Here is a 23,769-nt window from a genome sequence, read left to right as displayed (position 1 = left end):
TCAATGCTCTCAGACACTTGGTTTGGGACAGATATACACTTCATAACACACTTAATTTCTCAAAGGAGCAGTGTGTAGGATTTAGCAGCATCTAGCAGTGAGGACTGCAGACTGCAACCAGCTTAAACTTCTGTCATGTGTGAACTTTTGGTTTGGACCCCTTCAGTGTTCATTGTTAAGGAGATTTTAACTGGGAGCCGAATTATCTGCAGAGGTCTCTTCCTCTCCAAAACAAATGGAACCCCTGATTTAAACCTGTAAAAACGCTGAATAAAGCAGTGTCATGTTAAAAATCTGTGTATTCAAACACTGTTAGGCTCATTGTGGAGGTGCTGTGAACTTTGGTGGCCGACGCGAAAACCCAAATGGCCCTAACTAGACCCTGTGTTTGGTTTGTCTATTCTGGGCTACTGTAAACCTGAAACCTGATGGTGCAACATAGTGGAGTCAGTGAATGAGGACCATGATTCATTGTATAGATATTAATGGCTCATTCTAAGGTAACATAAGCACAATGATTCTGATTTTCAGGTGATTACACACAAAAGAAAACATACTTATTATATTTAACTTCTGCCAATATCTCTCCCTAAATCCTACACACTGACTGGAAGTTTAAGGAAATTAGAAACTAACCCAGTGTATGTATTCTGCTCTCAGGTCACATACCCTTGAGAAAAACATTATTGCTGGGTGTTGTGTACCGACAACTTCAAATTTTAATTGTAAAACTCACACATTGGTATGTCTGAACTTCAAAACTACACAAGACATGTACATTTAATTTTTTGCTGGATGAGTTTGCAGTACAAACTATCAAGACAAGCGGGACATGCTTATAAAAACAAACATGATAATACAGGCAAAAGTTTATTTTCAATTTATTCTTGTCCAATGTGAATCCACGTTGAACTGATATTATTAAAGTACAACAACAGCCACCAACATGGACGGAGTCAACTTATTTTACAGTATCAGGATATAATTAACCTATTTATAAACTACAACTCTGACAGTAAATAAACAACAACCGGTGTGAACATTAAAGTGCATTTCATGCATGTGTTCATGATCTTTAAATCACACAGAACATGTTGCATTTGACAAGTAACATTTGGTTTCCCATTGAAATTAACCACTTCTTCATTCACCAAAATTACACAATTTTTTAAATTTACAGTCAATTTCTTTTCTCCTCCTCAATCCCTCTAGTCCAACCCTTTGACCCTGTTTATTACTGCTTTGGAGGTGAAGTAACATGTTGTGCTACACACATGTAGACACCAGGGGGCAGCACCATAAAGGAGGACAGCCCATGTCCTGAGGCAAACACAGAGCTCATCTGTGGTTTCTGTTGTTGTCAAGGCTGACCCAGACACAAGAAAGTCACTACTTTCACACAGACAATCTGACTGAAACATAAAGCACATCCCAGTCAAATTCCTGAGTGTTTTAAATGCTTAAGTGTAAGTCCATTGTGACCTTTACTTGAGAGAGTTATCTAAAGTTGTAATGGATTCACTTGTCATTTCACCGCAGTTGTGATCATTCATTCTTATGAAGATGAATTCAAGTGGTGCAAAAGTGGATAATGGCCATTCCTGGCTCTAAGTATGACTGGATGGTCTGGTCAATGATAGATTTTCATAAAAGCTGAAATGGCAAGTGCATCCAAAGATTGTGTTTGCCACCAATATTTAAATTCTCCACAATTAAATACCATATTTGTAATTCCTAAACTAAAAACTTAAACCTGTGGCAACAAAAGCAATGTGACAAAAATGCATGCAAGACAAAAGTGATCTGAAAACAACCAACCATGTATCAAAAGTTCTTGCTCCGTAGCCCTTCATGTGCTATCCTGAGGCTGTGGACACAGCAGCCAAGCGTGCATGGTGAACACACCACAGTTACACCAGTGTTGAGGAGGAAAACATCTGTTATCACATCATTTAGCCAAGGCGGGCTGCCCTAGTCAAGTCAGGATAGTCCCTTCATATGTGCAGAAAGCAGTGTGTATTAGTAACCACTCACAAACAGTTTGGCAGTCGTTGGCTGAATCTTAAAACTCATCTTACTTCCTCATTATTGTTTGTGGTCTCCTCTGCACATTTGTAACAAGGAGACTAAGGAGAACAAAATGAAAAATTAAGACAAGAATTCAGATTCAGCCCAAAAGTCTGGGTGCCAGAGGTAGAGCTTCTCTTTTCTTTTCTCTGCCCCCAGCCCCACCACCACAGGTCAACCTGTGTTGATGGTGTTGTATGAGGGCTGTGATCCTGGCTCCAGGGGCTTACTGGACTCTTTTTCTGTCAGGTATTGGGGCGTTTGATCTTCACATTTTTCCTCCACAATGGGCTCCCTGTCTTCTTCCTGGTCTGAGTCCTCACAACGCGGCAGCTGCAGGAAGGTGGTCAGGCCGTGCAGGTCAGCCATTTTGTGGAAGGTGCGCAGCAGGAGGTACATCATCATCAGACCCACGAACAGGTAGACTGGAGAGAGGGGAAGAGAGACAAGGGTCACAGCGGGTCATTAATTCAATAGAAAGATGTGCGTCTCTATTTTTGCAAAAATCTTTACCTGAGGCTGACTTTTGCCTATTTCTGAAACATTTGATGCATCAGAAGGTTTGGAAGAATGGCTAGGAGTGATTCTCCTCAAATACACCATCATCCTATATAAGTGACAGGTGTATGTAATGGCACACCTCAAACATAGACAGCTGAACTTTAAAATTGTTCAAATGCCCATTAAAGATCCAGTGTGTGGGATTTAGGGGGACATATTGACAGAAATTCAGTATGTTTTCTTTAGTGTAGAATCACCTGAAAATAAGAATTGTTGTGTTTTTGTTACCTTAGAATGAGCCATTTATATCTACATAGGGAGTGGGTTTTGGTCCAAGGAGATTTCCACCCAAGCTGCAACCTCCAAGGCCGAAATGCCAAAAACTGCAGTTCATAGAATGGCCACTTGAGGCTGACTGCAAAACAGAGTCCATTCCTCTTGGAGAGGAAGAGACCTCTGTGAATAATCTGGCTCCCAGTAAAACTTCCTGAATGTCTGGAACTTCAGTTATTCAAAGAAAAAAGGTGAACTCGCTTTAGCAGGTGCTTAATTAGCAGCCTATCTCTAACTTGCTGGACAGTGCTGGAGAAACACTGATTTGTAATGTGAAACTGCTTTATTCAGTATTTGTACCGGTTTAAATCACTGGACACGTTCGTTTTTACGAGAACGAGACCTCCGCCAGCTCATGGTAAGAATCTTCTGAATGTCTGGATCAGAAATAAGGTGAGCACACATTTGCAAGTGCTGGGCAAGTGGGCCATCTGCAACAAGCCGAAACAGGGTAGAGGAAAACTGATTTGCTTTATTGCTTTCAATCACCTGGTCCAGGAGAGGAAGAGACCTTGGTGGATGATTCAGTCCCTGGTAAAACCCTCCTGAAGGAATTTTAACCAGGAGAAGTTTCAGCTGGTTGCAATCTGAAATTTTTGCTGCTAGATGCAACTAAATCCCCCCAAATCTTATAAAACTGGACCTTTAATGTATAGGATTCTCCCCTTTGACACTATGTATGTTATATATGTACTGTATGTATGTTCAGTATGATTGTCTGTACAAAACTGGCGTGAGAGTTAGAAAAAAAATAGTTTGTTTCACCGGGTTCATTTGCAACTTTGGAGAACAATAAAGTCTAACAATATCAAAGTTGTCTTTCCATGTTGTATCTACCACACAATTCAGTTGTCTGGTGTAATATGAGCATTACAGTCTCACAGAACTGCTGGCATGGCTGTTAACACCAGCTGAAGATGGTATGTGATTACAGGTGGAACACACTGTGGTCCATTTGGTCACACCAGTGTGCCACTTGTTACGTGCAGAGAGCAGGGAAAGCCCCTTAAATGTGATGAGAATCTGTGACAAACTTTGAATCTTTTTTCCCACAGCTTTAAGTACAGAGACCTTTACCAGTTGGTTTCAGCCACATAAAGCCATCTAACATACACTGCCTGGCCAAAAAAAAAGTCGCCACCTGGATTTAACTAAGCAAATAGGTACGAGCCTCCTATTGGATAATTACTGCATGGGCGATTATCTTTCAGCTGGCAACAAGTTATTTAACCCCAACTGGTGCAATGAGTTGCTTCTCATTTCCTAAACAACCATGTCGAAAGACACATCCCGTGGTCGTGGAAAAGATGTTAGTCTGTTTGAGAAGGGTCAAATCATTGGCATGCATCAAGCAGAGAAAACATCTAAGGAGATTGCAGAAACTACTAAAATTGGGTTAAGAACTGTCCAACGCATTATTAAAAACTGGAAGGATAGTGGGGACCCATCGTCTTCGAGGAAGAAATGTGGCCGGAAAAAAATCCTCAATGATCGTGATCGGCGATCACTTAAACGTTTGGTGAGATCAAATCGAAGAAAAACAACAGTAGAACTCAGGGCTATGTTTAATAGTGAAAGTAAGAGCATTTCCACACGCACAATGCGAAGGGAACTCAAGGGATTGGGACTGAACAGCTGTGTAGCCTTAAGAAAACCACTAATCAGTGAGGCTAACCGGAAAAAAAGGCTTCAATTTGCTAGGGAGCATAAAGATTGGACTCTGGAGCAATGGAAGAAGGTCATGTGATCTGATGAGTCCAGATTTACCCTGTTCCAGAGTGATGGGCGCATCAGGGTAAGAAGAGAGGCAGATGAAGTGATGCACCCATCATGCCTAGTGCCTACTGTACAAGCCTGTGGGGGCAGTGTTATGATCTGGGGTTGCTGCAGTTGGTCAGGTCTAGGTTCAGCAACAGTATGTGCTCAAAGAATGAGGTCAGCTGACTACCTGAATATACTGAATGACCAGGTTATTCCATCAATGGATTTTTTCTTCCCTGATGGCACGGGCATATTCCAAGATGACAATGCCAGGATTCATCAGGCTCAAATTGTGAAAGACTGGTTCATGGAGCATGAGACATCATTTTCACACATGGATTGGCCACCACAGAGTCCAGACCTTAACCCCATTGAGAATCTTTGGGATGTGCTGGAGAAGGCTTTGCGCAGCGGTCAGACTCTACCATCATCAATGCAAGATCTTGGTGAAAAATTAATGCAACACTGGATGGAAATAAATCTTGTGACATTGCAGAAGCTTATCGAAACAATGCCACAGCGAATGCGTGCCATAATCAAAGCTAAAGGCGGTCCAACGAAATATTAGAGTGTATGACCTTTTTTTTTTGGTGGTGACTTTTTTTTTGGCCAGGCAGTGTATATGTTTATTTAGTCTAAATTTGTTGCAATGCTGTTGGTATGTGTGGCAATTTATTTACATTCCGCACAGAGCAGTCATTGCAAATCAGCATACTGTAAGCTGTACGTGCCATTTTGTGTACCATGTAGAAATGAAGTAGTCCAGGTCAAGTTAGAGCACATGCACAGAGCACCCTCTGTCCACACCCAGGAGGGATGTGAAGGTGTCAATGACTTGAACAGAATGAAATTAAAGAAAATCAAATATGAAATATGTATAAAAAATTGTGACAATCGCAGAGAAAAGAAAGACAGAAGAAACTACCTTTTTATCAGGTCTATTCTTTACAAGTTGTTTTTAAGAGTCTACTTGGTACATGACTGCTTAAGCTCTTAAGATGTGGCCAGCAAAGAGCTAAGGAATTACTGTCAGAGTCTGACATACACTGGACCATGGACAGGAAGTGCTTTTTATAAATCCATTTCACCCAAAACAAGGACAAAAGTGCCCTCAAGTTAGTGGCAGAGGTGAAAAACAAAATCTGCTCAACATTTGTTATTCCTGCTCTGATTCCTGTTTGCATCAAAGGAAAGCCAAATGGGTTTCTTCTGTTACATGTATGCACTAAACTGCTCCACATAACCACAGAGTTCAGGTCATGGACAATGGCCTCTCACTATACAGGGAGGCCAACTCTTCAAGAAAAACAGTATAGGATTACAGAGGCCTCTGCTCCACGACTTTACAGTCACTGTGGCAAGTGTACAGTAAGTGGAGCAGAGGAAATCCCAGGGGAAAATTATTTTAAGCTTTGGTCCTTAATGTTTTTCTACCTACAGCTTAAGTAAGCAACATTTAGGACTTCAAAAAAAAAAAAAAAAAAAAAAAGTAATGCAATCTGAAGGACTTTGACTGTCCAAACTACCATCTCATAATATTTGCTTTGCTTTTTCAGTGACTCTCAATACTGTGCTCTCAGTAAAAAGGGCTTAAAACAGCGTTTTTGAACTTTAAAGGGAGTTTCAAAATGTTTGTGTTCTTTGCATTGCATAACTTTAGATCAGAAGATGCTTTTATTGCTTAACAAGATTTGAAACCTCCACTGCCTTCTCTATCAAAATGATAGCTGGTAATGAGTGAATCGTATTGTAAAGAAATGTTAAAACACTTACTAAAGGTTGGCCCTTGTTTTTCACTTACAGCAGGAAATGTGTTTTTACAGGAACGTATGCACATATAATCAGTTTTAGTGCTTGAGCTTGGAAAACAACACCAGTTTCAGGAGATGTCACATCAGGCCACATCTTGCAGTCGGTCACTAATCCTCCTTAGAAACCTGCAGGGACTGAGTTGGTTAATCTGACTCGACCTACATCATTATTATATAATACAGCATGTGGGACGGGGAAACAACACAGCTGCACCGTGTGAACTGCTGGGCCCCCTTCCAAACTGAAGTCAAGGGATTAAAATACAGCACCTACCACTGTGTCCATCTGAGAGCATAAAAATCAAACATGAAATCCTTCTAATTTAAGACAATACAGGGGAGATATTGTGTATCAGTAAAAAGATGCGTGTCCTGAATGGCCACAGAAACCATATGTTCATCACCCAAAGATGTGTTTACAGTAAAAAGTATTTTTAGGTGGAATATTTCTTGTTTGTCAGTCAAATCGCTGCTGGGGAACGGGCAAAATGAAAATGAAATGCAGCATTCACTCTTTGTTTTTCAGTCCTGAATAGAGGAGACCACAGTGTTTGTCAGATATTCACCGTCGAGCTCTCTGACTGAGACCACAGAGGAACAAAACAACAGCATGGCTACTTTTGGCCAAAAAGGTCATTCCAACCCTGATTCAATTACAGAGGAAACACCCTGACAGACTGAAAAACAAGAGCACGACTGTGAAAATAACCTACATCATGTGACAGTGAAGTCTCAGTCTAAAACAAGAACAAAGAACCACTGGGACCCAGTACAGGGTTTTATGAAGAAGCACATTTACAAGGTGCAACACTGTTGTAAATGATACCACAACACATTTATTCTGTTGCTTATTTCACAGATTATATAAATGGCAGGAAATCCCAGGAAATGTGTCCTTTAAATCAGATATGAGAATTTGAGTTATATTGCCCAAATATACTGCATTTCAAATATTTTCAAGCTGACACTGGCTGCTAATAGTTTAGATAGCACATAGACATTATTTTGTCAAGATGTAGCTTTGCAGTGGGGATGAAATGACGTGAATCAACATCATGACTCACTGAGTAAGAGAGATTAAAGATGACTCACAAGACAGGGTTGCCAGAATTATGATAAAATCAGCTTCTAATATGGGAAATACACTCCATATATAGCACAGTTTCATTCACCATTTTGAGTCAACAGCCACGATAGCGGCTCTGTGAGGCTACACTTAGGTCCACTGGTGCTGTGACCTCAATGCTAACATCAGCATGCTAAAATGCTCACAATGGCAATGATAATATGTTAACCAGGTAATTTTCATTGTGACTGCTGTCTTATTTTGCCATGGTAGCATTTGCAAATCAGCATTAAATACAAAACACGGCAGCTATTGAAATGATTATTGGTGTGACAAGTATTTAGTCATACAGCAATGTAGTTCTGTTTTTTGGGAATTTGACTGATGGTGGCACTAGATCCGGCAGAGAATGTTAATGTGTGTGCCAACAGTTTTTGAGACAAACCAAAAATCTCAACCTCATGGTGCCTTTAGGGGATCACCAAAGTCAGGAGGATTTATTCTCTGGAGAACATAAATCTACATAATTTCATGGCAATTAGTGGATTCATCAATTAGTCAATCTAGTAAAAAACATAATCAGCAACTATTTTGGGGACCGATTTATCATTTCAGTCATTTTTCTATCAAAATAATGATAACATGGGTAATATTTTCTGGTTCCAGGTTCTTAAATGACAGGCGCTTTTCACTGTCATACATATTTCTCAACTGAATGGCTTTGGGTTTTGGATTATTGGTTGAACAAACAAAGACATCTAAAGACAACTTGGTCACTTTGGATGTTTTCACGCTGTTTCATTTAAAAAGTACACTTTACTTGCTTACTTGAAATACAACTTTCAAACTTGGCCCCTCCTCCTCGGCTCAACGAGACTCAGAGAGCAGCTGGGGTGAAGCAAGCGAGAGAGTGAATGAAGGGGGGGTGTGGTGTTAATGAGAACAAAACAGTGAATCAGAGATATGAAACATTATTTTCTCAATGTTTTATGGTGGTTATGTTCTAAAGCTCAAATAAACACCCCCACATCTCCGCACAGCCCTGCAGGAAGGTGCTGCAATGGCAGACTTTGTGTGAATTTTAGCTGAAGCATATGCTTCATCCTGCTTGGCATCTCTGCACACGCACCCTCGATCAGACGGACCTGCAGCTCATATCCACAGAGCAAAGGAGAGAGACAGAGACAGCGGTGTAACCCGGTCGCTACGTTTTTATAGAGTCCTGACCTAATGCTGATGTTGCCTGGAGGCTACACACCACTACCTAAAGGCTGACATCCAGAAACATCCTGGACAAACCAATATAAGAAGAAAATAAGAAAATAGAGGCAGAGGGCAGGTTCTCTGCAGATACAGACACCAACACACACTGTTGGTGGGTTATAAGCATGGATGGATTACTGAGCAGGCCCACCCAAGGGCCCAAAGTGTCAAGGGTCCTCCTGGACTTCACCTGCAAAATGTCACTCAAATTAACACATAACAAGCAGGAAGAGAGTCAAAACGGCCGCAAAGAGATCCAAAAGAACTACAAAGACACACAAAACGGCTACAAAGAGACACAATACGACTACAAAGACACAAAATGACCAAAAAAGACACAAATATATCTAAAAGAGACACAAAACAACTACAAAGAGACTAAAATAAAATAAGAGCCTAAAAAGCCAGCACAAAGTCTGCGTGTCTTGCTGCTCTGTAGAAGAGGTGGTGGGGCCCTTTTGCATGTCTGTGCCTAGGGGCCCATTTTTACATAATCCGTCCATGACAAAAAGTGATGATTGGGAGGGATTACTTTTGTGTCTATATATATTGTTTGTATTTTTTTAAATGAAAACCCTGCATAGCATGCTTTTAATAGACACAGATGAACAGATTTATCAATAATGAGAGAAAAATTGCTGGCTGCAGCCCTGCAGTAATTTATTTCAGATATTTTCAGATACTTCAGTCTGGCCCAAAGTAGTGGACTGACCAAATAACAGACTGACAGAGCCACCCACAGAGTCGTGCCAAACATTGCAGTCAGAGTGCTGCTAAATTGACTCTAAAAGCTTATTTAAAAAAACAAACATATCAAAAGCCACTAATGCTTCTGATATAATTTCATCCTTTTCCATTAAATTCTCTGCAAAGTTTGATTAACAATGAGCAATGCAGAAGTCTGTACTTCAATTTCCAGACAGCTAAAAGATAACTCAGAAAGCAGTTCCATTTCTGAGGCACCTACTTCTCAACCCCTGACTTGCTCTTGAGAAAAGAGAAGCAGTGTGAGGTTCTACCTCTCACATCAGAGGTGAGAATGAAGTCTGCAAGCACAGCTGCAAAGGTCAGCTTAACTCCTCAGAGCAGGATGACATAACAACCATCCTGGAAATATGAGCTTTAAACCTTTTATCTTGAATTCTCTCAAGATTTTTTTTCCAAATCAACTATAGTTCTTCCTCTGGGGTCCTTTATGAAAAACAGTTTACACATATCAGCATAACACAATCTGCACTGACATGTCATAACCCTGCCAATGTCTTTCCTTTAATTATATTCAGTTTACACTTTAAAAGCTGTTTTTTCACAACACTGCATCTCGCCTGCTTTCCTCGCGTAACAATAAAAAAAATAATTTTCTTATTTTCTCTTAACAGATCAAGATGAGGAGGAGTTTCTGTAGCAGAGAGATGAGAATTGAGTGTGATGGTCTGTCATCTCTGTGCCTCTGCAGACCACCACACTGTCAGGTTAGACAGATATTCTGGGGAACCTGCTTTCATCTACAGCTCTGCAGGCATGTCAAAGCTCTATGTGACCCTCACAGGACAAAACCACACCAGATCAATGCAAGCCATGTGACCACTGGTAGTTTTCATTTTAACATTCCCACAAGTGCAGTGGATTTTATACTCTTAGTCACTACCGCTGTGAAAAAACAGTAACAGGGTAGAAATCTGAAAACATCACAATGACCCTGTGTGTGTTCAAACTGTCTTTTAAATGACATGTATCTGAATACATAATCATTTCCACAGGATGAACTGGAGGCTGCCAACTTTTCCACCTCAGCCAGATGCAAATCAACTGCAATAGTCGGTTTTTATTTTCATACAGAAAAGATAATGTTACTGCTACTGCACCAAAAAGGTACACTATTATTGTTTATCTGTATGCTATTTTAAGATATAAATGGTTCAGTTTAGTTACAGGTTTGGTCTGTTTAAAATCCAGTTAGCTCCTGGGTGTTTATTTAGCTGTTAAGATTTGAAATACTGTGGAGTACCTTGTGGAGTTTTCTTGCAAACAAATAAGTTGGTTTACATTAGGTGTTACTCACCAAAACCATCAGTGTGTATTCTTAAGGCCTAACAAATTATTTCTTTCTGAATAAGACATTTGCAAAGCATCTTTTCAAGTAAATCTTAAATTTTGCTTTCTTTAAATCACCTGACACTTAATGGAATAGTGTGAAACCATTAGCGGGGTGGTGCATGATGTCACCTGCGTGCACGTGTGTCCTCTTGTACAAGCACTAGACAAACAATATATGCACTCAGAAAAAAAAAAAACTCTTAGAGGTCAAAAACACCAGAGTGCATCTTCAATGCAAACATTCACATCGCTGCACAAGCTATTGTGTTAGTTAAATCCAAACGCTAAAAAGTGGCGCCTCTCTACTGTAGCACACAAAGAGCTTTATATGCCTCTTATTTACCTACACCAACACACCAATGAGAGTCTGCCATGCAAAGCCCACCAACATGAGGACAGGAACCGAACAAACAACCCTGCTATCAAGAGCCAACCCACAGCAGCCCAGGTATATCTGCTTTCAAAGGATAGTTAGGATTTTTTAAGTGGGGTTGTATGCATTACCTATCCATAGTCAGTGTATTACATACAGAAGATGTCAGTCGGCACACCCCCAGTTTGAGAAGCGGGCTGGAGTCCAACATGGAAGCTGAGAAATACACTGCTGTTGACAGATGCAGCAGGAACATGTATTGTAGCCACCTAAAAAGCTCGATGACCGAGATGAATGACAGACTTGGGATGAAACCAGACCAATCAAATAGGAGGAGGGCAGGACTGACAACACACTTTACAGACTTAATCGTTTTTACTTGTATAATTTTCCCTGTATATTACACAGACCTCAACTGTTTGTTTACACAACACGTGTTTAAATTTCTGTCATCCAAGTGTGCTTGCAAGGTCGTGAAAGTGAGTAACGTCTGGTATTTGTCAGTATTTTCCAACATGTCTATGGTAAATTTCATGTGTGAGTGAGACGCACACATGAAAATACCGGTATGCATTTCAAACTAATTTGTTTGCTCAGTAAACAGGTGCTGATATCTATGTCATTATGTTCCAGATCACGATGAGACAACACCTTCTTATCAAACATACTGCAGATGACCAAGCCTTAAAAAGGAGGAAGTGTGAGAGTCTGGCACTGTGACTGTAAAAACATCCAGACTGAATTTTAAACGAGTTCAAGCAAATGTCACAAAAAAAGAGTAATTGGAAAATCAGTGCTTGCCTTATAATTTACATGACAATGGTACGATCAGAAACTAGAATTATAGCTTCACAGCTGTATGCTTGTGCAAACCAGTCAAGCTCCAGTTACAGTTCACATCCATGTCTGTGACAACACAAAGGCTTCTTACACATCTCCACCCCGGCAGCACCCAAGATCTATAAGATCAGCACAGCTTCAAAGTGGGCACCCAACATGAGCGTCACCAATAAAGTATCTAACCAAATGTCTCTTCTTTTGTTGCCCAGTTATGATGTTGAGAAATGGCCAGAAATGTGTTGTTGCAGAAGAAGTTCACCTTCTGGATATACAACATCATCACTTCATCATTATGTCCTATTAGACATTTGTCTAACTGGATGCAGTTTTTGGAAAAAGTTAAAAAAAAATACATGAAAAGACACACTAGACACAAGTAAGCAGACAGAACTAATGTGGAGACACTGACGTGCTGATATTACCCTGCCAGTCTCAATGGAATGCAGTGTGAAGGAGTTAGTGTTTCGCTCATCTTAAAAAATGTGGATGTTCTGGCTTTAGCGTGACATTACTGTACTTAGTCATAATGGGTATAGTTTGACTGCACTATAGTTGGATGATGGACAAATGCCATTATGATCTACAGAGGATGTAATAACAACTACACTCACCCATGACAGCGACCTGGTAAAGCGCCCTGTACTTCTGCCCAGGCTGTGTCCCCGGAACAAAATCTCCCAGTCCGATGGTGCACAGCGAGATGAAGCAGAAGTAGATGCCATCCAAGAATGTCCAGGACAGCTCCACTGCGCTGAACACAGCTGCTGGCGCCACAAAGAAGCACAACACCACCAGAACCAGCAGCAACACAAAGTGGACAACAGTGGCCGGCCGCGGCTCCATGCCTGAACGCTGCAGGAGGCTGACGGGAGCGAGGACCAGAGGGTACATGATCCTCTGGACGCAGGCGGTGAGCACCAGCATGGTGAAGGGGACTCCTATCAGGGCGTAGAGGATGGAGAAAGCTTTTCCAGTGTCAGAGAGAGGAGTGGTGTGACCATAACCTGGAGATAAAGAGAGAGGAGAGGGATGTTGGAGGAAGAGGCGAGGCGCAAGACAAAAGACAAAGATGAGGATCATTTAAATAGTGATACACTGGCCACAAAAAAAGTGATACCTGCATTTGCATTTACAATTACTGTTCATAAAGAGGACCAATTGTGCTCATTTTCCGGTTCATGCTCATATTTTGGGTTCAAGCTAAAACGTTAAAAAAATGTTAACATGGCTTTATGTTCAAAAAACACTTTATTTTCCTCAAACAGGAACACCTATATTCACCCTCTGTCTGAGATGCTCTGTTTTAGTACCAGTCTTTGTAGGCCCTCCCTCCCAAAAAGCCCAGTCTGCTTTGACTGATCAGCGTTTAGGGTCCTCAGGCAACTGCACCATCACTGCAGATGAGGAATGACTTTAATGGAGTATGGCAACACTTTCTTTCACCAATAAAAGTGTCTAAACCATAATCTTCACAACTGGACCTGTTCCAGCAGGAATCTGATCCGAAATCTGGGAGAAATTAACATCAGCAACCAAGGTTACATGTTTCCCTGAAGTTAGCATATAGCTCCATGTAGCAGTGTACGTAATAATAACACTTGCTGTAGCATGCCTAGTGCAGATAACCACATAAAGAAATCCGTCACGTGCTGATAAAATTCTTGTAAACAGAGTATTCAGAACCGTTTGAAACCTGAGGTTTTGCTCACGGGGATTACTTTATCATACATTTACTCAATTATTTGAAACTTTGTCTGCGTTTAATTTGAACATCAGACATTGTAATATTATATATATGGCAGAAAATAGGGAAAAGCACAATAAAGCCTTGAGCCATGAGAATCCTGACAGGCAGTTCTTAACCTTAATTTCCATTGAGTCTTTTGGAGTTGCTATAGGGTGGCTTTGGCAACCAAAAATAATTTGTGTTTCTAGTGCAATCAGCATTTTAAACTGAAAAACTAAACTCTTGCTAAACTGGGTCTTATTGTATAAATGCTTTGAATATTTGTATTTTTACTAGTGCATTGTATCGTATTTAATACTTTGTCATTCATAGTTTTTGTTCTGTATATTTTGCTTTTATGTTCTAGTAAAATAAATACAAATTTCCATTTTAGTGGAATTTTTTATCATATTCAACTGTATATCAACATCACTTCCTTCAAAAGCTGTGTAACAAAGACATTGTTTCTGGATGGACACAATACCATTGAATTTATGTCATTTTAAAATTCCATCCACCTCTACTGTATTGGAGGGGAGGCAGAAATCTCAGAGAGCTACATTTAAAAACCTGGAAGAAAAATCAACAAAACTGTTAGCTGTCTAGATAAAAAGAGAGATACAGAGGAATATATGTTTTTGTCATTTAAGCCCCATGGTGTATGCACACAGCGACAGCTGCAGACAACATGATGGCTGCAAAGTTAGAGGTTCAAGTGAAACATCTCCTCTATATGTCTGCAGGAATAGTAGTAGTGTCCCAGGTGATCGAGCTGCAGCCAACTTTTCTTTTCAAAAGCACTGACAAACAGCAGCTGTGGTCAGTATCAGGACACGAATGGTGGAAGGAAGAAAATAAAACCAGGGCTAACGGCACAAACTACTCAGTGAATATTTGTTTAACCTACCCACAGGGAGACATCCTCTACCAGGCAGCAATGAAACTACTGTAACAGAAACATGCCTCTGACTGGGCCAGATCTCAACTCAGTCTATTCTGTCACATAGGAAAAGTGATTTACGGTAACAACACACTATAAAAATATAATCAAAACAATACAGCTGCTGTAAAGAAAGAATACAAAAAAGCACAATCAACTCTCACACATAAAACTGCCACATTGATCCACACAGTCAGTCAGTCAGTTGATAAGACCTGACAGGGAAACAGTGCAGCTAAAAAAACCTGCAAGTGTTTGCACAAGAAGATCATATAACATTATTAGATGTGCAAGTTCCTGTTTACTAGGTTTGTGAGTTGACGTCCTTTGAAATGGCTGCAGTGAGTTGGCTCCTTCAACTCAGTCGATTGCTGTGTAGGATCACAAACTAGGCTGCTACAAAAAAGCCTAATTACAGCTGCAACTGCACAAAATCATCATTTTACTGCACACAACAAAAGAACACAGCTTGCACAGAAATAACACACAGCTGCACTTTAGTGCAGAGAGCAGAGTGGTTTCTTACAGTATCTGCAGCAGGAAATTACAGTTGAGTGCGAGGGCATAGGTTTCCTTTCAGCTCTGGGTGAAATGGGGGGTTTGTTGAGCATCAAACAATTTCACCTATGGTTGTGCGACATATATTGTATGCATGTAAAATGTCTTTTGCAATTGTTCAACAGAATGAAGAGATACTGGATCTCAATGGAGCTATCCTGGGTATGCTTTATACTGGGGTAAATAATGTCATTGGGAACAGTACAAAGCTTTCTTTGTCAAAGTCAGCATGAAGGTTATTATCCATCATTACCAATACAGAGGCGCTGAGACCAACACAAACACAGTGAGACGGATGTAACTCTGAAATCATGAGACTTGTGTTTGACTACAAAAGCATGAGATGGGTGAGAAGAATTGTGCAAAATGTTTTTGTTGACAGCGACTGAGCAGATATCTGATGGTATTATATCAGTGCTGCTGTGGACCTTGAGACTCCTGTCTGGGGAGATAGCACAGGCTTTCTTTTGTGCAGGGTTGGCAAAGTTGAGGTCATGCTTCAAAAACATATTGATAAAGCTCAGCCTGATTCTTCACGTCCGTCCTGACACCAAATACATGAGGTCACTGAAGACTGAAATGGTGATGCCCTTCAACAGCAGGGCACCTAGTACATTTTGAAGTGGTGTTGCTCTTTCAGGGGTTTAACAGTAGAGCTGCAACGATCATTGATTTGTTGTCAACTATTACATTAATCTACAAACTACCATCAAATTTGATTATCATTTAATCAGTTTGAGTAATAAAAAAGTCAATAAGAAATTTCCAGCTTCTTAAATGTGGAAATTTTATGTTTTCTTTACACTTCTATGACAGTAAACTGAATATCGTTGGGTTGTGGACAAAACAGGACATTTGAGAATGTCATTTTGGGATCTTGGAAACACTGATCGACATTTTTCACCATTTTGTGCACAAAAACATTTGTGAATTCATTGAAAAAAATAACTAACAGATTAATTGACAATAAAAAAAATCATCCCTATTAAACCAATTAGACTGCAGAATTTAGTGTGAGTCCTCTAAAGCCGAACAAGCACAAGTTCAGCTCCAACAACAGCTAACCTGATGTACAAAGAATTTATTGTGAAGTCTATCCAACACAGAAATTTAGGGAAACCCCATTCAGTGATGCTCAGTTAATTCTTTCACTGTTTCATTTTTGGTTTGAATGGATTTCCCTGTTAAATGACTAATTTCCAAGGAAGGTTTGTTTTATGGCAACAGACATGGTGTCATTTACAAGCTACTTTCCCTTTTAATTCTCACTACTTAATAGCTTACATACATTCAAGACAAAATTAACATTTTATTATCATTTTCTTGTCAGATGCATGACAACTGTATACTACTTAGGCTCCATTTAGTGCCTTAATGACACATGATACGATGGAAGTTCCTATCTGGAGGCTATTTTAGAGACATGCAATCGGTCTAGACACAGATTAGACACACAAAGTCAATGTTCTTTGTTGTGTTCAGTAAATTTCTTTCAGGTCAGGTGTTGTGACTGCTGATCTTTTCACCTCTGTGAGGGCAAAATCTGTCCTATGTCTTTAAAGTAAAACAATGAACGAACCAAGCAAGCCTGTCTTAAAGGTTTTTAACCATGAGTAAACCTATGGAGCGTGCCCAAAAGCATGGTCGGATTATGAGACGATGGGCACAGAAATGCAAAAGGCCCCACCACCTCACCTACATAGGACAAATACACACAGGCATTGTGCTCCTTTTGTTGTTTATCTTCCTTTTGTAGATGCTTGTAGATGTTTTTGTAATTTTGCGCCTCTCAGAGGTCTGTTTGTGTCTTTTGGGGGAATTTTGCATCTCTTTGCTGTTTTTTGTGGCTCTTTAAAGTAATTTTGTGACTTTTTGGTTGGTTTGTGTCTCTTTAAAGTCATTCTGTGTCCCTTTGAATCCCCCTAACAACTTTCTAGTCGATGACATATTAATTTGACTGATATTTTGCAGGTGAAGGCCACAGGGGCCCCTGACACTTCGGGCTCCTGGGCATGTGCCCGGTAGGCCTGTTCAGTAATGTAACCCATGGCATGAGGGCAAAGAAAAAGAAGACTGCCAGCTAGCAAACATGTATACCATACAGACTTTAAAATATTCAAATAAAAACTGCTTCTCATATTTCATAAGGAAAGAAATGCATAAAACATGTTTGTTCAGGCCTCAATCACATACATTATATTTATATTAAATGTAATGAATTAATGTCCCTGTACAACAAAACACCACAGGGCACCTTAAATTCACAATGACTATTTTTAGTTTTCCACCGTCTTTAAGGTCATTCTGTCTTCATGTGTTCATTTTACATCTCTTTTTGATTGTTTTGTGCTGCTCTTATTTTGTGTCTCACCTTCCACCCCTGAGTTGATCAGAGAAGTTGTAAACAAGTTTCACCAAACATTTAAACAGGAAAATATTTTAAATAACTTCCCAATCTGTCCATTATAAACTTCCCCAGTCGGATTTTTCAGAACTTTATGGTTCCACTTTAACATACTGTACCTATTGTGGTTGTGCAGTGAGGGGTTTTTGTAACACATAAGTGACATTTTGTGTGTGTTCCCTTTTGGTTTTACCTCCAGACAAAAGGTTGAGATAAGAAACTGAAAACCTGTGTGATCATCTGACTGCTTGTGCTCTTTATCTTCAACATGTTTATGATAGCATTTAAGGAAGTGTCACGTAAGGAAACACATGCAGTATTGTGAAAGGAATTCATGCATCACATCGAGCTAACACACTTCTCCTGAACACAAAGGTCATTTCTCATCTGCTTCATGCATGAGTTTGCACATCCCATGTGAGTGTCAGCATGCCTGCAAATGTGACCATGTGTTTTCATAGTAGTTTGCTTAAATAGCACAGAAACTAGCAATAACAGCCTCCAGGAGCCTCTCTGTGATTTTACAACGATGACACTGCAGTATTTTGGAACTGAGTCCTGGTTGCTTATTCAGTGGGAGTGCCTGTTAAAACTTCTCAAATCCAAGTCAAGTCATAGACTCCATGAGAAGATCGCAAGTCATAATAGCAGTCTCATGTAGGAACTATTTTCTGTCTACCAAACTACTTCCTCCAACCGTATCCTGCGGAGAAGCAAGTGTGCATCTATTCATGGATGAGAGGCTCGTGCCTTATGACAGAACAAGATGTAAACATTAATAGTGTCCTCCTCAGCTGAGCTGTAACATTAGCTAGCTCTGTGGTGCTAGGTGAACTAGCAGTGGATGCACGCTTCCTTCTGCACTGTGATATGGTTGGCAGGTGTAGTTTGCTAGAAAGAAAATAGTTCCCACATGCAACTGCTCACAACAAGGTCTTTTCTAGACAAAGCACCGCTTAATTATTGTTTTGAGGGCGATTCTGCAGCTGAAACTTTAATCAATGTTATGTAATGAAATCAAAAAATACAGTTGCTTTATTTCCTGACAAGCAGTTAACTTTTCAAACATGCTGCACTTGTAGGCCCTCCCTGCATCACTCTATGTTTTGCCTCAACATCCTGTTTAAACAGGAAATACATCTAATTAGGGTCACAGGATATCGGTTCATTGTGACCTTTAAGATGACAAATAAGGCGATAGATACAGTTTCTGTCATACCATTAACTGACTAACTGGGAAGTACTGATAGAAGAATTAATACCACTCAAACAGCAACTGCTCTGTGGCTCTTTTGCTCCTGTTGCACTGGGCGATTCTCACAAATTTATGTGTGCAATTAAATGTCGAGCAGGGTGTTTTAATACAGCGTGCAAGCGCAGAAAACTTTCTCATATGAGGAGTCATGTTCTCAGTTAGGTAATGGATAAGACCTGTAAAAATAAACTTGCACTATTATGTGAAAGAAAATTAAGGTTCTGTTGGTTAACTTAGTGATAAAATGTAGAACAGACAACAGAAACACATGATTCTATTAACAAAATAAAAATAAACTGACAAAAAAATAAACTCTTATGACCATGCCACTGACCCTCAGGCTTTTAGTGCAACGACTGCAGACACAGTAATGACAAGGCTTGGTTATCCAAGTTGTCAAGAAATCAAACATCTCTAGATACACACCTAATACCAACAGATCACAAGATGGGTTAGATTTTAAAGACTGGCCTGTGGTTCTGTGCACCACACTAATGAAGTCAACTACATCACAGCTTTAAAGCCATTTAATATTGCAGTTTCATACAGCTGAGGGGCTTGAGAGAAACGCTGGATCCTACGTTCCCCATGGTGCAACTTGACATCGTCTTTAATTACACTCCCTGCATGGAAAACACCAACACAGTTTGTAAAGCAGGCTCTCTGTTATAAATTTGAAGTCTCCACGCCCAATCCAAAATAAACCTGGGGACATCTTCAAAGTTATTTTCTCAGACTTTGGAAGGCTCCTGACAGAGCCACAGCAGACTGAATAGTAGCTGTTCCAATACCGACATCAGTTGCTAAAATGACTCCCTAAAAAGCTAGATCAGGTATCAGCCAGTACACAAGTTTATAAACCCATTCAATACTATGTAATTTTTCAATAAACCTAACTGCCCCAAAGTCAGACATGTAATAGCTGAGCTCAAACTACCCAACTTAGTATTTTTAGAATATCTCCAGAACACTGTGGTCTAGACTCTTTAAATGGCCTCTGCTTTGTCTTGGCTAGCTTCTTGACATGGAAATGGGTTAGCCGTATACAGCTGCTACTTATTTATTTTAACACAATGGCATTGGCTCGGCACTTGGCATTGGCCGATATGCAAGTTCAGGTATATATAAGGAGAACAGAATGTCATGAGCAGAATCACCCCTTTAGAGTCAGAGGCACTGTTTCCTCTGTGGAACCTTCAAGTTTTACATGCTTAACTATGAGGTGAGGTGAGTTAAGATTAATTGTCGCCTTGGGAAAACTTTTCTTAGGTTTGCATCACTGCGTTACTGAACATCATCTCCAAACAAATGCAGGCAGCTTTCTTACCCTCACCTATACATGGAAAAGCCAATGTTCACATGTAAAACCAGTTACACTGTAACTCAGCTAGAAAGTATTTCACATTACAAAAGAATATTCATTGTTCAACAGTACAATCAACTAGTTTTGCACAAGTAAACCATACTATAAAATGCTCTGGGATAATGTCAAGTTCCAGCTTACTGCTGCTATTTGAAATATCAAGCAAAGATGGAACAAATGACCTTTCAATAATGGGTTAGTCTACGTTATGGAACTCTAAACCTAAAGATGATGCGGGTGTAGACGTGTGTGGTTGTGCAGGTGTGTTAATAGTTCAGCGACACCACAATATTACTGCTATAGGTGACCTGGCTGGTCCCTCAAAAACCTCAGTAATGTAAGAATACCCTGCTCTCACCCAGCTGTACTTCCTGTCTCATCCAGGTCAGGCGCCCACATACTGCTCAGTGGGTGTTCAGACCACAGCATCACATAGAATATAACTGAGTCAGAGCACCACTGTCACTGAAGTTATAATCATCCCATTTATCTGCCACCTGCCTTATAATTCCACAATAAAAGTCCCATGAAGCCCATGAACGATTTTGACCAAATACCTCAATATCTATATTGCACCGATATGTGATCGAATAATCATCACTCGTGGATATTATGACTAGGTGGGTAAAGGAAAATAGTACAACAGCTAAAACAGTCTGGCAAGTTCAGATAAAGACTGCAATGCAGCCTTAAAAGCTAGGAAAAGACAACACCTACGATTTTACGATATTCAAAATCTGAGACAACATCTGGTCTCATATCACAATATCAATATATCTTTAGATTGCCCAGCCCTTCCCTGACCCTTTCCTCTGATCAGTAAGGTTGTAACGATACATCAACCTGAACGATGTTTCAATTCCATCCAATATCATCAATACAAAGGAAAAACGTCACACATATTGTGATCTCTTAGATACACCTCTATGTTTGAAATTCAAAATTCAAATTCTGTCCAAGCACACCTCCTTCCTAAACATTGGAACACTGCTAGTGGCCTTGCGCCAGGCAGACAATGGCAAGCAGTGTCAAAAAAGACACTGAGGCTATTTACTGATATTGTCTAATATTGATCGAATTGAATCGGATCAAAATTGTATTGTGGAAGACTTTATCATAACAGCATGTTTAGCCCAAAGAATCAATATAATAGTAAAAGTGGGAAAAATGTACACCCCCACTGAGCAAGAGAAGTAATTGTTTCACATTTGTAGCCCACTGTATTGGTAACTCTTGACCTTTTTGGTGTTACCAACCACCACAGACAGCCAAAGGAGCTCTTTACTGTTTACTGTAAACATGGACAGTAAACACAGAAAGCCAAGACAAATGTCTGGAGGGACAGATGAAATACTGTTGGTGAACACTTGCTGAGGATGAGAACTAAAGATGTTGGGATGCATAGCAGCCTGTACAAACACTGGTAACTGAACTTCTTTTCTCTGTCTCTTGGCTGACCAGCTTGGGGATCCATTTGCAAATGGATTCTGCAACAAAACTCCAAACTCTCTAAGACAAGTTCGCTCTTTGTGAATTCATCTCCAAACAGCCACCACCGTGCGCAGCGCTGGGGATTTTTCAGGACAACGAGGACGAAGTGATCGCTTCATGAATCAATGAGTACCTAAGACACGTATTTTCCCACGGGCTGTGTTTTTTCCTGACTTATCTGTTTTCATCTTAACTGACTCAACCTGAAAGTCACACAGCTGCAACTTGTCTGTCCATCCATGACACGTGGCAAAATAACGCCATAAAGTTATTATCTGTATCTGACTTGTGTAGTTTATCTCTTTTGTTCATAGTTAGGGCGCTATGTCACTCTAATGTCTAATATTGTGCTGTGCCACTCTACAAGGGATTTTTATGTCTTCTTCATGATGTTAGTTTTGCGTCCTGCGCAAAGACGCCACCAGGTGACTTCTTGGTAAAAAGTTTTGTCTGAACTCACCGACAGTTGTGACAAGAGTGTTGGCGAAGAACATGGAGGATGCCAGGTCCCAGTTGGAGGTGACGGTGGAGTTTCTGAGGACGGAGACGCCGTACTTGTTGGCCGTTAGGACTTTGACCAGAAAGTGCTCCAGCGACGCGCTGCTGACGCAGCTCTCGTTCAGAAACTCCTGCTTCAGGGCTTCCATGTCATGTCGCAGCTTATCCTCCACCGGCCGCTCGATGCTGGAGAAAACCAGCGCTCCGAACAGCAGGTAGATGATATAAAACACAATAAAGCCTGTAAGCAGCAGCCACGACCTGCTTACAGAATGCATGGTTTGTATGTCTCCGGGATTAGCATCAGTGGAGCGGCTCGCCGGGGCTTCCCTCTCTGTTTCACTGACCGCTTTCCTTCCTTTTCCTCTCTGTGTGGGGCCTGTTTTTTGGGGGCTGTCCTAATTGAACTTGAAGCCCTCCTGTTTAACGCATCCTCCTCCCACTGTACACACAGCAGGGTGTGTTCATCTCAGTGTCCTAGAGGCGCATCCTGGATCCTGGAAAAGTTTCCAAGAGCGTGTATTCAGGTGTCACTCACAAGCTTCTGTCACTCGGGATTATTGCTCTTTTTATGTATCTCTCCTCAATTATAAATCTGAGGCACCATTCTAATAAAGTTGTGGAGGTGTTGTTGTTTTAATGACATTTTCTTTCCCTCTGAAATAAAAAACAATGAAGAAACATATTTCCTTACTTGTCTTGGAAGACCCATGGATGGATTATCTGTCTGCATGTGTTTTGTTTGTTTTGATATTGTCTGCCTGTGTCTTGTTTTGTACTTGTCTGTTGTATGATTTGTAGTTGTGAGGTTTTTAAAAGTCTTACTGTGTCTGTGTTGTGTAGGTACCTGTCTTGGGACTACGGATGAAATTTAGCATTTATGCTAAGTCTGACGCATTTACATTGATGTTTATTGCATTGATGTTGATTAATGTGCATTGTCCCAATTCAATAAATAAATAAATAAATGAAAAAAAATATTGATGGGGCCTAACAGGCACCAGCCGAGGGGCGGTTGGGGGGTCCATTAGGCCTTCACCTGCAAAATATTGCTAAAATGAACACAAACTGATCAGGAAGGGACTCAAAATGCTCACAAAGAAAGAGACAACACACACAAAACAACCACAAAGAGAAACTAATTTACCTCAAAGAGATACAAAACAACCACAAAGAGACACAAAATGACTACAAAGAGACAAAATGACTACAAAAAGGGGCCAAACAAGCACAAAGAGATACAAAATAACTACAAATTGACACGAAATGACCAAAATATACACAAAATTACCTTAGAGAGTTACAAAATGACCAAGATGAGACACAAAAGATGAAAAAGGATGCAAAGGAACTGTAAGGAGACACAAAATGACTACAAAAGGGACAAAACAACCAGAAAGAGACATAAAATCTTTCCCTCTG

At 40.3% G+C, this 23,769-nt stretch overlaps 1 protein-coding gene across 1 annotated transcript; it reads right to left on the bottom strand.

The window, feature by feature from the left end:
• Positions 1 to 861: 861 nt before the first annotated feature.
• Positions 862 to 22,738, bottom strand: kcnk6 (potassium channel, subfamily K, member 6). Its single transcript, XM_033631703.2, has 3 exons — positions 22,310 to 22,738; positions 12,724 to 13,116; positions 862 to 2,492 (listed from the first exon to the last, which is right to left on the bottom strand). The coding sequence occupies exons 1-3, from the start codon at positions 22,623 to 22,625 to the stop codon at positions 2,242 to 2,244; spliced, it is 960 nt and encodes a 319-aa protein (XP_033487594.1). The 5' UTR covers positions 22,626 to 22,738; the 3' UTR covers positions 862 to 2,241.
• Positions 22,739 to 23,769: the final 1,031 nt, after the last annotated feature.

Source organism: Epinephelus lanceolatus, chromosome 4, assembly GCF_041903045.1.
Source record: "Epinephelus lanceolatus isolate andai-2023 chromosome 4, ASM4190304v1, whole genome shotgun sequence".
NCBI classification, from domain to species: Eukaryota; Metazoa; Chordata; class Actinopteri; order Perciformes; family Serranidae; genus Epinephelus; species Epinephelus lanceolatus.
Note: the sequence above shows the minus strand (reverse complement) of the source record. Positions and strands in the feature narration are given on the sequence as shown.

Excerpts from the sequence above, each read along its gene's own strand:
- kcnk6 (XM_033631703.2), bottom strand. The coding sequence starts at position 22,625 with ATGCATTCTGTAAGCAGGTCGTGGCTGCTGCTTACAGGCTTTATTGTG. Across the intron at positions 13,117-22,309 it reads CACTCTTGTCACAACTGTCG|GTTATGGTCACACCACTCCT; the intron begins GTGAGTTCAGAC and ends CTTTATCTCCAG. Across the intron at positions 2,493-12,723 it reads TTACCAGGTCGCTGTCATGG|TCTACCTGTTCGTGGGTCTG; the intron begins GTGAGTGTAGTT and ends CCCTCTCTCCAG.